Raw genomic sequence first — 14323 nt, forward strand, 5'->3', positions numbered from 1 at the left:
TCGCCCGTGTGCTTTGCGTGAAAAATCTTCGACTGTCCCCGGGTACGACGGTGCCGCCGGCTAGGAGATATCGATCGGTGATATCGACGGGATTGGCGCCCCACGGGTTCGAGGTGAGCGAAATTAGGAATCGCGGTTGTAAAATGTCGATTCTTTGCGTAATTTTCTTTGTGATGTTTGTTGAAAATTCAGTCGACGCGAATATCCACTTTAACTTGCTCATATTACGACGATATATTTCAAAAAGTCGTTATAATGCGTTAACAAGATGGCGCTGTATTCGCCCGATGCTCTCTCTGGCGGCGGCGTCAGGAAGATTTTTATCTGTAATAGTTATATGGTGTAACACGTATCCTATTAGATCTTAGGTGGCCCGACTGCGATAAAAATTCCGCGCATGCCTCTATATTTCACCGACTAACCTGAATTTTGTGCGACTTTTTTTTTGTAAACAGCGATTTCCTCACACAAAACTCGTTTCTCTCAACATTTAACGAGGTCTAGGGCTAATTTTAAGAAAATATATTTTTGATTAAGAACGACAACCTAAATCACAGTTAGTGATTTTTTTATAGGTACTTCGTAACTTTTTTTTTTAACAAAGTTAACAAAACAGTTATTTGAAATTATTTCTTAGTTAAGATTTTATCTATCAGTGAAGGGTCATAATAGAGTAAAAAAGTTTTTTTTTATGCTTGCCTTAAATAAGACACGTTTCGAGAGGCAAAAAAAAATCTACTACCGCCCCTGAGCGTCGCGGCGGCGGCGGCGGACTCTTAACATCCAAGCGGGGGCCGCCGCACCCCCACCCGCCCTTAATCGAATACGGACGACGGTCCCCGGAATTGCGAGAGACGGTCGAAAACTAGTTCCGGGCAAAATTGCGCAAACAATACCGGCAAATTTATTCCATTTGTTCGGGGGCGGCCGGGGGGCGGGCACTTTGTTCGGCCACCGCCGCGCGACGAGTATTAGATTTGTAAATTGGACGATTAGCCGGAAAACTTTTACCTCCGATCCGGGGGAAGCCCCACCACTAAAGATGTGGGGGGGGGGGGAGAGAGGAAGAGGGGGTCGAGCGAATGAAACCATCGATTAATTTTAACAGGAACGTACGTTTATTTTTTGCACTGAGCGGAAATACAAGCTGTAGCGTACGAATCTCCCTTTCTCTCTCTCGGACTCTTGTTCTTTCACGCATTCGCTCATTCACGACCGTCGACGGGCCGAACATTCAGTATATATATATTTATTTATATATAATAATAAATTCACAATAAAACAGAAATATATTAAATATAATTTGTTAAAACGACCCACCCGCCGGGGCCGGACGATCATATGTATATATTTTTTTAATATAGAGTTTACATAAAGATTTTTTCAATTTTTTTCGACCGTTTCGTTTTTTCTTTTTTTTATTAATTTTTTCCAGCGTCGAATAAATTATTTACATACTAAAATTTATCACCATTATCATATTAAAAATTACAAAAGTTTTTTTTGTTGTTGTTTTTAAGAAAAAGACACTAACCTACGCGTACAAAGATTGGAATCGCTATTAGAAGGGGGGGGGGGGGGTTCTGCAACATCAACACAATTTCGCAATACGATAATTGCTATGATTACAAACGGAGGGTGGAAGAATCGCGCGGTGGGGTAAGAAGTTATTGCGGAAGTTTGATTGTGCGCCGGGAATCCTACCTGTTTTCGGGCCAGTCGCGTTTTTATAAATACAAGTCGCCGGAGCGCGTCTCGCACGTTGTAACAACCAGTGACGCTGACGTTTTTGTGGTCTGTGTACATCAATTCTCGTTATTCGAGCAGTTCGCGTGGTTTTTATAAATACAAGTCGCAAGAGCGCGTTTTTTACGTTGTAGTTCCTGTAGATCGACTCTTGGACGAAGACGTTATTCGTTATTTCAACAATGCGCGTTGATTTTATAAGTACAAGTCGGTAAAAGGCGTTTTTATAAGAACAAGTCGCCACAGCGCGTATCATACATGCGAATGTGTTTCTTAGAAATTTGATTATTTTATAACTTTTCGTAAGTATTCATTTCTGTTATGAATGAGTGTGCTGTATAAGTTCGTCTCATACTTTGTAACATGCTCTGATATTTGTGCAGTTAGCGTTATTGTTATAAATACAAGTCGCTAGAGTGCGTTTTATACTTTGAAGCAGTTATAATTCCGACGTCTTAAATTTTAGTGTCTGGTACGAATAAATGGATTATATGCATCTCTGTTTTGAATACGCCTTGTTTTTATAAGAACAACTCGCCGTACCGCGCCTAATCTTAAAATCAACGTGTTTTATTACTTATTTATAGATTATCCTTGGAAAAAAGTTGAATTTATAAATTTGTTCTATAAATAATGTTACTACGTTCTTACAAACATTATTTTAGCTTGGCTGCATATTTGATATTATCAATACGAGCTGTTCACGCGTTGTACCGACTTGTTCTACAATTAAAATAACAGCTTGTTCGACCCAAACAGTACGACGTTGTATTTATAACTTGGATTTATAAAAAGCGACGGTCCGGCGGCGAATAGGAATCCGATCGCGCTTCGGGCTTTGTCTAACAAAAATCCACCGAAAAAGAAACACCGAACGGCATCATCTTAAATCACTAGAATTTTACACATTTATACAATATGGTTTCCATTAAATTACGCAGTCTTAATATCATCATTTCGCGTACAAAAAAAAAAATACTAATTCATAATTTGTTCACTTCGGAATACGGACAACGCGATTGCGGCGGTGGAAAGGGCAGGGACGGGGGAAGGGTGGGTTTTTTGTGACGTAACCGGTCCGCGCGTATTTTTTTCCTTGGAACTGCCGTTTCTGTCATCGACAACGTAAACCTAAACACATTTAACGATAAACACCGACATTTATTTATAGGATAGTACCGAGCGGGCTGCGTTCCGAACATAACCTCGTATATGTACTACGTTTTTTTTTTCGTTTAATTATTTAGGGGTTACATTTTTTTTTAGATACAATCAACAATAATCTCGATTCAGCTAGGGTTTATTCGACTAGGATTCATTTTTCTAGTGATTTATAATAATTTCGCTGACGTTAGACGCGCGCGGGCGACCGCGGTCCGCGAGATAAACGGCGCAGTCGGTGCGGATGAGGTACGTCGCGTACGTCGACGACGCCAAACCCGGAGGCAGAGAGACCGGAACGTTTGTCGTTTTATCAATTCCATTTTTTTCTTCACGTATATGGCACTTGAAAGGTAAATTAGAAAAAAATCGATTCAATCCCGTCGCATTTTTTTATCGTTTTACTGCGTCTACAGGGTGATTTTGGAAAAGGTGAAAAGTGAAAATCAGTTTCCGTCTGAAGCTCACAAATTTGTGCTTTTTTTATATGTATATCTTTTAATTGTTCTTTTTGTTGGATTGCAAAAAGTTATCTTTTAAAATGAAGCAAAAAGCGGACATCCTTTTCGATGGGAACTAATTTGTAAAAAAATCAACCTAGTAAAATTACTTACTTAAAACATATGTAGCGGGTTTCATAAAAAACACAAGTTTTGTTGTTTGTATATCAAAATTTGCGAGTTTCCGTCGAAAACCGACTACGCCACTGGATGGTACGTAAAAAAAACGGCCATCCGGGGCAGCGTTCGCCTTCGCATAAATCATCCTAGCAGCTACACGTTAACTTTAACGATAAAGGAGATGCACAATGAAAATTTGGACACATTGTACATGATTATGATTGAAATGCATTTTTGTATTTTTTTCGTACGTATTGGGTTATTTCGAGCAACTTTATACGTAATTGATGGTATTTTTCAAAAGTAAGACTTATCTTTTATGTAATAAAGATACTTCGTATCGTCAATACGTACTCAGTTTTGTTTGTGCATCGGGTCAGTAAAGTGGTGCATTGTTTTGAATTATATGGTTTTTGGAGCTAATGTATTCTTTTGAGGCAAGTGAATTCCCTTTTTAATACATACTTAGCTTGTTTTTTAGTTTGTTGGGGACGGAAGAAGTTGTAAACAAAAAGGCATAACTTTTTTAATATTTTTGGTTAGTTCGGGCCTTTAATTGATAAAAAGGTATCCAAGAATCGACTGTTTTTGAGAAAAAAAAAAAACGACGAATTAATGTTTCATTTTTAATAAATTATTGAAACTTTGGGTAAATTTTTTAATAACAATTCCCAGTGGCGTCCATTTCTTCCTAGGGCATAAAATTATAGGAACTTTTCACGTTCTATCGAGATCCCGGTACATCGTGTCGCGGTGTTGCCGGGCGTTACGAAATTTCCCCGATGCGAGTCTCTCTGCCAACGATTCTAGACGTCATCGGGCTAGCGTTTATTAAAAAAAATTATAATAATGAAAAAACCGTAACCTAGTCGCTTTGTCGGAAGGGATTTCTCACTCACAAATCGGGTAGACATGCAGACCGTTCGCGCTCGCGCGGTCGGGAAAGTGGATACAGCGGAAAGTGTACGGGGCGCGCTGTAAGTAACTCGCGGGCCGAGCGTATATGCAGGGCGTTCCCTAATGACGTTTCGATACCGAAGCTGAGCTTATTTTAAGAGAAAAACTTCGTACGAACGTGTGCCCGAAACTTCAAAAATCTTTTGCTTCTACCAGTAAACTTTTTTATTATTAATTTTTGAAAAAAGAAACTTCTGCATATTGCACATTAATTTCTTTACTTAATGCCATTATGTTTCTTAAGACCACTTTTTAACCTTCACCTTTAACCTTACTACTTTAGTGTCATCATATTTCCATGGCGTAAGATTGGTTAAATTTAAATAAAATAGGAATTTTATTTACGGTAGAGGAAAGTCGCCTAATATCATTAAATGTCTCAAATGTGTGCTTTTTTCTGATATAATTACAGGTCTCTACGAATGTTTATTTCGCACCCATTTTCTTACTTTAGTATCGTCATTGTTCCAAGACGTAAGATATTATGTAACGTTTCAGGCCCTCAATTCGTATTTAAATCCTCGAGCCAAAGTTTTTTTTGTTTCATTATAAAGTGGCCGTAATATGCTTCAGGCACATCAGAAACATTGAAGAAATTCAGATTGAATATCCAGAAGAAGAGAGCGATGATGACGTAGCCTTAGATTCAGTAAAAAACACATAAAAACACAAAGCACAAGTACAAATAAAAACTTGTGCCGAGTACAACACGAAAAAATGATTCGAATACTAAAAACAACAAGAATTGATGACGAGGACTTGAGAATCATTGCCGACCTCTACTGGCGTTAAAGGGCAAATGTGAAAATAGGAAATAATATGACTGAAAGCATCTCGCCGTTGGTTTTCAATTTATACTCGGAGACAATATTCCGTGATGTTTTAGAAAATATCGAAGTAGGAATAAAAGTAAATTGAGCTCAGAATGGGAATGGTCCGATGTTACGGGTTCTCAACAAGCTGGAAACTTTTCAAATGTGGATGTACAGATGTTGAGGATAAGTTGGAAGTCATGAACAGACTGAAGAAAAATATAAAAAAAAATCATTGATAACATCAATATAAAGAAACCCTCACACTTCGGCCATGTTGTGAGACGTGCTGAAGCATAAGTTTTTTCTTCATAGAATTTTGGAAATTATTGACGAGTTCGCCAAAAATTCATGGATTTTACAGATTACAACGATTTCACACATTTCACAAAGCTGTTACGCCAGATTTCACGCGCATCGCATTGCATTGTTATTGTACCTCACAATATATTTTGAAAAATGATCAACTGTTTTTAGTAATATTTTTCGACATTTTCTTGAAGTTAATTTCATATTTTCAATTAAAAAAATATTGCGTTGCGCACCTGAAAAAGTCGTTTTTTACGTAATATACACTTTTTTTCCTGAAAACTATACCTCAAAATTTAATTAGAATTTAACGTTTGGGACATACGAAGTTTTTTTCACGGTAATTTTGAAAAGAAGGCGGTATTTCGAACGGCTCCGTAAAAGATACTTGCCGCACGCCCCGTATATGCCGAGAATGCATCGTCAGGAATGCACCGTACAGATTTAATGAATGTATTATATGTATATATTATACATATATGTATTAAGAGGAAAATGCAGCGGCTGGCGAGTTAAGACTATTTGTACAGGGCTCTTAGTCGTTGCTTTTATTTATTTATTTATTATTATTATTTTTTTTTGTTTACGTCTCAAAAACTGTTGATTTTAACTTCCAAGGTCACTTTCTCGAAAAAATATAAATAGCCTACTTTTGCGTTTATCTCTCTCCCTCTCTCTCTCTCTCTCTCTCTCTCTCTCTCTCTCTCTCTCTCTCTCTCTCTCTCTCTCTCTCTCTCTCTCTCTCTCTCTCTCTCTCTCTCTCTCTCTCTCTCTCTCTCTCTCTCTCTCTCTCTCTCTCTCCCTCCTTTCCAATTTGTGCTTAACGCGTTTTTGTTTTCTTTTTAACTAAACCTTATTTAAATTTACCGGGCGACGCGGGCCCCCGCACAGTCTTTAGTTAATACTTTGACACATTCGTACTGGCTAATTATTATTATTATTATTAATATTATTATAATTACACCTAAGCCTAGTGTGTTACGCCTGTTCGGCTACAAGAGGGCGCGGCAGTCGCGAATTTTCACCACCCCCCCCCCCCCAACCCACCCCCTCGCCAAAACGCCATAACACGCAATAAAAGCATCTTAACAAAAAAAAAAGATAAATATATATATATCGTATATAAGTATATATAAAATTATTCTGAGCGACAAACTTAACGTCATTACTACTAACAATTTCTCTCCTATATAAAACACTAAGCACCGCGAAAAAGCAGAAGATTGAAACGCGAAATCAGCGTAGGCGGGTATTCCTGCGTAACCAACAAACTGTCATTTTCAGGTTTTTGGCGACGGTGTATTACTTTTTTGTCAAACTAACGTTGCCGCCAAAATTTTCATATTCATAGCCTTTCGAGGCTCAGATCACCCATCGAAAATATGAAAACTGTCTCTTATATAACTTGTCCCGCAAAACGCAATTTAAAAAATATATAATAGTACGCACTTTTATAGTAAGGTGTTTGTTTATGACAACAAACAAAAACAAATATTGTCGGCCATTTTTTGGGTCGACTTATTTCCGTTCTTTTGGTATTTCGTTTGATTGATACTAATCAGTTTCATTTCATTTCAAAATTATGAAAAATTTCAAACGTCATTTGGAGAAAATGGTCGTCAATTTGAAAACTGGGTTCTTTTGTTTTTTCAATAATACCGTTTTTTTTTTGTGTCTTGTTATATTTACGTTGCCGACTCACCGTTATTATAAAACTTCAAAAGGGATGTAGTTCTTGGTCAGCAAAATTTAACTTTCAATTGTTTATTACTGGTATTCGTGGCTTTCTACTAAAGTAAACATTTATTTTGGAAGATTGTCATTTATTTGCTTTCCGTATATCTTTTTGAAACGGTAAGAAGAAAACTAATTTTATAGTCTACAAAAAAAGACGGTCCGAATTTCAAAAAATTTTATTGATAGCAACTTTAGTTTCGTGAAAACCGCAACTTTGTATCCATAAAAATAAAGGAGCTACCTGTAATGGCGAAACATTGGCAGCGTATTCGACAGTTAAAAATAAGTAAAAAGTTTTAAAGTTTCTAAAAAAAATCCTGAAACTTAGTATTATTATGAGAGAAAGCCAAATGTATAGCATATATAACCGTATTTTGTTTAAACAGTTAAAATTAAATAATAAAAAAAGTGGTACGCCAGTTAGGTGCGTGTGCAAGCAATAATTTTTTCTCTCGAAAGACCATTTTCGTTTAGAATTGATCGTGGTATCTATAGCGATTAGCAAAAATGCGACGAATCGTTGCCGTTTTTTTAATTTCAAACTAACAAAAACGGCCTCACGAACGTCACTGGTTCAACGAAAACACGCTTATCTATGCTATAGTTTTGTTTATTTATATGGCATTAATACTTCGTACTTAATCAAGTAAAATCTAGAAGATATGTTCTAAAATAAGAAAAAAACATTTTTTTTAATACTTAAATACCCTGTATCTCCAAAAAGTTTGAATGAATTTTGTTACCCATTTTTAGTTGCTAAATACTCTGAATACGCCAAAAACCACACGTGGATATCTATTACGGTTTGAGGGTTATAGAGGGTGTTGGTGTTTAATGGTTTGATTATTATAGTTTTTTGAGTAACAATTTCATTGTTGTCAACCGAAAAATCGATTTTGCGTACGGAAAGTCCCGTATATTTTTTTAAAAATTTAAAATTTCTTTTCGAAAAATATCGTAGACTTTATACTGCGTTCGACAAGTTGAACAAGTAGACTAGAATGCGTTCTGGTCGTTGTTAAATTATAAATTTGGTTGTTATATGAGTTGTTAACTTGAAGTTGGTTCTTTGTTTAAAATTAAGGGTAGTGCGTTATGTCCACCAGTAGGGTTCGGGAATTGATCGGTTGAATTTTTTTGTGTCAATTGACGATTGATAAATACATTTTATTATTAAATAATGATAGCTAACACTCTACAGTTGCAAGATGTAATTTAAAACATTTTTTGACTAGTTAATTAAAAAGTGGTCCATTAATTAAAAAATAGTTATTAGTCGTATTTTCTGTAGAAACTAAAAATGGGAAACGCCCTAAGAAGTGACAGTAGCCGACTAGATTTTCTTTGTTTAATATATTTTTTCAAAAATACAGGAGACAAAGTTTTTTCGACGTACCTCTCGTAGAAAGCTCCCCCTTAACATTCTCAGCTCTTTCAGGTTGCTGAGGTATAGAGACTTATATATCATACCAGCCGAACGAATCGTAGGAATACCGGCTTTCAGTTTCGGTAGGCGCGACCTACGCTTTGTACATTTGAACTACCGTTAACGAACGCGCGTATGGGAATTTGATTCCCGATTTGCAACAATAACGATAATCAATAATAATAATAATAATAAATGTATATTTTATCTACGCTCGTATATTTTGATTTCAATTGCCAACTATAGACGGGTGGGGGGCGGTTGCTACCGCCCCCCGACCTCATTGCACGTACGATACGACGTTCCTAATCTATTTTGATACACGTCAACTTACGTAGAAAAACGAGGAAAAATAAAAAATTATAATAAAAATAAAATAAAACGCCCACGTTTCCGGTGGCGTGGGGGCGAGGTGGCGGGGGGAGAGACGTCGAAAGCCGCGCGCCCTCGTCCGCTCCGCTCCCCGCTGAAGCGGGGAAGCGATAATATCTTACGCACTATATATATATATATATATATATATATATATATACGACGAAACCGTACAGTATATTCGGAAACAAATAAAAAAACGCCCTGTAAGTGTTTTAATTTTTGTATGTTTTGAACGGGCGGCGGGGGCGAAAGGAGCCCCCGGACTCGCCCCTTTACTTCTCATTCGATCACAGGATTTGAACATCACTCGGAAGTGTGGCGCGGGCGGGCGCCCCTAGAGACCACGCTCCGCCACTTTTTTCTTTTCCCGCGCCACACGACGACGTCCTAAACTACACGCACTGTCTTCTAAGTTCGGTCCCTTACGCCGGGGTATAGTAAATATTTACACAGTATATAAAACGGTAACTGGCAGTGAGGCGGCGGCGGACGCCGCGACGACGACGACGGCGTCCTTAGGTGTGCCGCTTCATGTGCAACGCCAGGTGATCCGAGCGGCTGAAGCAGCGCTCGCAGTGGCGGCACTTGAACGGTTTGGCGCCGGTGTGCTTGCGGTAGTGTCGGGTCAGTTCGTCGCTTCGCGCGAAACGCCACTCGCATCCCTCCCACGAGCACTTGTACGGTTTCTCGCCTGCAACGAAGGGAAACGGACGATTATTGGCATCGTGGTTTGCATTTTACTTTTGAACCTTCGACAGGCTTACTCTACCTGAATAAGTGACAGTAATGCGTTATTTGTTGACTGTTATCAGTTTTTGTCGAAAGGGAAACTGTAGATAAATATTTCCCTATATTTCCCCATATTACCCGAATGTTTTTCAGTATTTCCTCCTATATTTATTTCCTCATATTACCCAAATATTTCCTCGCATTTCCCTATATTTTCCCATTTTTCCTCATATTACCCTGACATTTAATCATATCTACATATTACGCAAATATTTCTCTATATTTCCCAATATTACCCCAATATTTACTCGTATTTCCGCGTATTACCAAAATTTTTGCTTATTTCCCTAAATATTTACCCGTATTACCTAAATATTTACTCGTACATTCCCGTTTTATCGAAATATTTCCTCAATTCCATTCCATTCCATGTTTAAAATGCAATGCGCGTTGATAATAAAAATTATAAATTCCAAAATCAGAACGATAAAAACAAAAAATTTTTTTTTACTCCCTACTCTCTAGTGTTAGCTTTATTATTCTCTGTCGCGAGCCACTTTGCGCGTTCCGGTATATTCGTTACGTTTTTGAGAGCTATCGGATATTTTCATTCATCCAATATTTCCCCTTATTTTCTTTGTATTTCTCCACGAAATGTCCTTTGTTTTATGTAGCTGAATATTACAAAAAAATCTCTTCCGATTCCTTGCGCGCGCGGGGGGTGGCGGAGGGACCGCGAAACGAGTTATGGATCGATCGCCTCCTTCCTCCCCCCGCACCCCGCGGGTCCCGATCCTTGTTTAAACTTTCCCGTAGATTTAATTAAACTTGGGTTAAAGTGTGTGTTTGTGTGTGTGAGAGAAATGACGACGACGCCGACGTCGGTCGGTACACATCGGCGAGTCGTGATTGAAAACTACCGCCGAAACGCATGGCGAAATTTGCGGTCGGATTTCGGGGTGGTGGTGGCGCACGGTTACGTCATTTTATACAATCTGGTGTGGAAAACTATTTTGGTGGTTTTTTCTATATCAATCGTAGGTACATTAACTCTCTGTAAGGGGCCGGGTATTATTATACAGAATGTCTCGTTTAAGTCCGACGCGTTTTGTACCCAAACCAAACCGCCCATTTTAACCAAAATAGATATCGAGATGCCATGTCAATACGTGTTCCCGAGGGGTTATATTTTTCCATATTTCCTCCGTATTTTTTTTCTTCATCTCTCCTCCGAGGTTTTCTTATTTTCCCAAAGAAAGGTAGTATTTCTTCTAAAATTTGCAATGGATTGCATTTTTTAAAACTTGCCTTTTAGTGCCGATATTTCTGGGTATTTCTTTATATTTCCTTATATTTTTTTATATTTCCTCTGTATTTTGCATATTTCCTTTTATTTCCCCATAGGAAGGAAGCATTTCATTGCCGGGCTTCCCCGTCCGAAATTTTCAATGGACTCAATTGTTTTGGACAATTTTTTTTATACTTTTATTCGGTTTGTATTTCATAAACAAGAAAAACGATACGTGTTCCAAATTTTCGAAGGAGAAATTATCTCCTAAAGGAAAATATTTTTTCATATCTGCTCGTATTACACAAATATGTGTCCATATTATGCCTATAATTTTTTCATATTTCCCTCTTATTTCCCCATAGGAAGGTAAGCAGTTTCGCACTTCCTAGGTGGTTTCCTCCCCTAAATTTTCAATGGACTGCATTCTTTTGGACTTATTTTTTTATACTTTGCTCCGATTGCATTTCATAAATAGGAAATAAAGCCAGTGTACGATGCGTGTTAGAAATTTTCGAAGGAGAAATTATCTCCTAAAGGGAAATATTTCAAAATATTTTTCATATCTGCTCCAATTACACAAACATTTCTCCATATTTCCCAATATTCGCATATAATTCTCGTTATTATTTCATAGTTCCTTTTTATTTCCCCATAGGAAGGCATTTTTGCATCTCCGAAATTTTCAATAGACTGCATTCTTTTGGACTTTAGGAGGAATTATTTCCAAAATTTTTCCGGTATCTGCTAGCATTACACAAACATTTCTCCGTATTTCCTTATATTTCTCCGTATTTTTTCATATTTCCTTCTTATTTCCTAGGTGGACTTAACGAATATCTGATAAACCACATTTTTTTAATCTCAATGATCAGGCGACTGCGAAAAAAAATTACAAAAACAAATTAACAATTTTTTTTATAACTTTACAGGGTGAATTTAGTTGTGTTTCGACCGAACATTAATTAAAGTTTATTATTCATTGGTGAGGAATCGGTCGACCTGGGCTAGGGTTAGGCGGGGGGCTTACGCCCCTACGTCCCGTCGCTCCATATGATAAATGTGACCCCCTCTGGCGTCGTCTTTCTTATTACGCGTGACGAATTACGCGCGCGAACACTACCTGGTGAAATCGAAGCCGCCGCCGCGATGTTAACTAGTTGGGAGGAGGGGAGCGGACTCGGATTTATCATTAATATCTTCCCTAGGGGCGGTATAATCGTTCGAAAAGTCGAGACGTCAAGGATTTTAGTGCGGGGTAGCGGGCGGACAGCGAGGCTCCCAAAAGTGAGCTTAAACTTGTATTTTTTAAAATATTTATATTTTAAATTAATAAAATTATTTATCACATGAGAACGCCAGTTCTGTAGAGGGAGAAAGCTGTGAGAATCAGTTTTTCTTATGAATTTCACACCTTGAACGATAGCTTGGGTCGAGGATAACTGTTTTGTATTTTTAATGAGTCCGATAGATCGGTGGTCAGACTATACCAATTTTGGGCGGTGATGCTGATTACGGGGGTCCGGCGACGGAAGCCCGAAGGTCATCCGACCGCGGCGGCGGCGGCCAAAAAACATCGACTCGCAATTACATTAATTGACCCGCAGCCGATGGAGGAGGCGGGCGCGGCGGCGGCGGCCTAGGCAAAATATCGTTTGTTGTGTTTGCGTTTCATTTTGTTCCGTTCGGTTCGCGCGCGTCGGTTTTAATTTGTAGTATTTGTTTGCAATTAGCGGCGATGTTTATGGAATCGATTCGTCCGCGATGTTGCCGGATTACGCGTTCGTTTAAAATTAGTTTCACCTTTTTCAACTGTGTACTGTTACGATCGTCGTCTACGGCGAGCATAACCGAAAAAATGCCAAGCAATCTCGTAATTTTCGTCGGTTTTCGCCACCATATAAATACAGCCGTTCAAAGATGAAAATTAATTTCATCCAATCGAAGGCGGTTCGTTAGAAGTTTTTGGGCTTAGCGAAACTTTGAAATTCCGGGAGATTTCCTTTCATTTAAAAATACTTTCAAGGTCACACCATCTCCTTGCTTTTTATATGATTACAATACATGTTCGAAATTTTGCAATATTCCTGGGTATTTCTGTATATTTCCTATTGTTTTTCCATATTTCCTCCATTTTGTTTTGTTTGCATTTCATAAATAGGAAATACAGCCAATGTACGATACGAAGGAGAAATCATCTCCCAAAAGGAAATACTTCCAAATATTTTTCCATATCTGCTCTTATTTCTCCGTATTTCCCTACATTCTCCTAAAATTCTACTTATTTTTCATATTTCCTTCTTAATTCCCTATAGGAAGGTGGCATTTTCGCATTCCCTAGGTGGTTTTCTCTCTGAAAATTTCAGTGGACTGCATTGTTTTGAACTATGAGGAAACATTTCCAAAATATTTTCTGGTATCTGCTGGCATTACGCAAATATTTTTCCGTATTTCCTCCGTATGTTTTCATATTTCCTGATTTCCTCATAGAAAGTTAGTATTTATTAGTATTATTCTATTTTTGGACTTCTATGAAAAATGTATGATGCGTTTCATTAAATTTCCTGCCAATTTTCAACTGCTTCTCAGCTATCGAATTTTTTTTGAAAATTTTTACAGATTTACCTCGATTTTTAATATTGCGCTTTTTTAAAAAATCCATTTTGATTGACTTATCGCATACAAAATTAAAAAAAAAATCTTTTTGGATAGGAGGATGCAGAATTTAATTCTGCACTGATTTGCGATTTGCCCACACTTAGTTTTATCGTTTTTTTTTGTTAATCTGTAATTTCCATTTCAATGTTATTTTTGGCAGAAAGCACAATATATTTTTTTAATGTTTACGTTAATGCATCGACAATGCTACATAGTCTCAAATAGGTATTTAATTTATTTACGAATCTGACGTATCGCGTCGTAAAAAAAGTTTATTATAAATACACTTTTTTAACTAATTTTATTTGACTTTTCGTTTCATGAATGTTCACGTGATTTTTTTTTATATGAGCTTAAGAATTATCCCCTTCGGTATTGACGCACCCCGTATAAATAGGGAAATCCTATTAAACCGTCGGAAATTATCGAAGAATTTTTTCGGTATTACGACTGCGACGGTTAAATTCCCATCTTGATTGGAGAGTTTGTCTTTCGATTTATTAAA

The 14323-nt window shown here is 37.5% G+C and overlaps 1 protein-coding gene across 1 annotated transcript in view; it reads right to left on the reverse strand.

The window, feature by feature from the left end:
* Positions 1 to 1111: 1111 nt before the first annotated feature.
* Positions 1112 to 14323, reverse strand: part of LOC132707102 (Krueppel-like factor 7) — a 252230-nt gene continuing 239018 nt past the window's right edge. The window contains exon 4 of the mRNA XM_060678789.1: positions 1112 to 9834. Coding sequence (XP_060534772.1) covers positions 9659 to 9834 — 176 coding nt within the window. The 3' untranslated portion in view covers positions 1112 to 9658. The remainder of the gene's footprint in view (positions 9835 to 14323) is intronic.

This window comes from Cylas formicarius, unplaced genomic scaffold (genome assembly GCF_029955315.1).
Source record: "Cylas formicarius isolate icCylForm1 unplaced genomic scaffold, icCylForm1.1 PGA_scaffold_9__14_contigs__length_23061073, whole genome shotgun sequence".
NCBI lineage: Eukaryota > Metazoa > Arthropoda > Insecta > Coleoptera > Brentidae > Cylas > Cylas formicarius.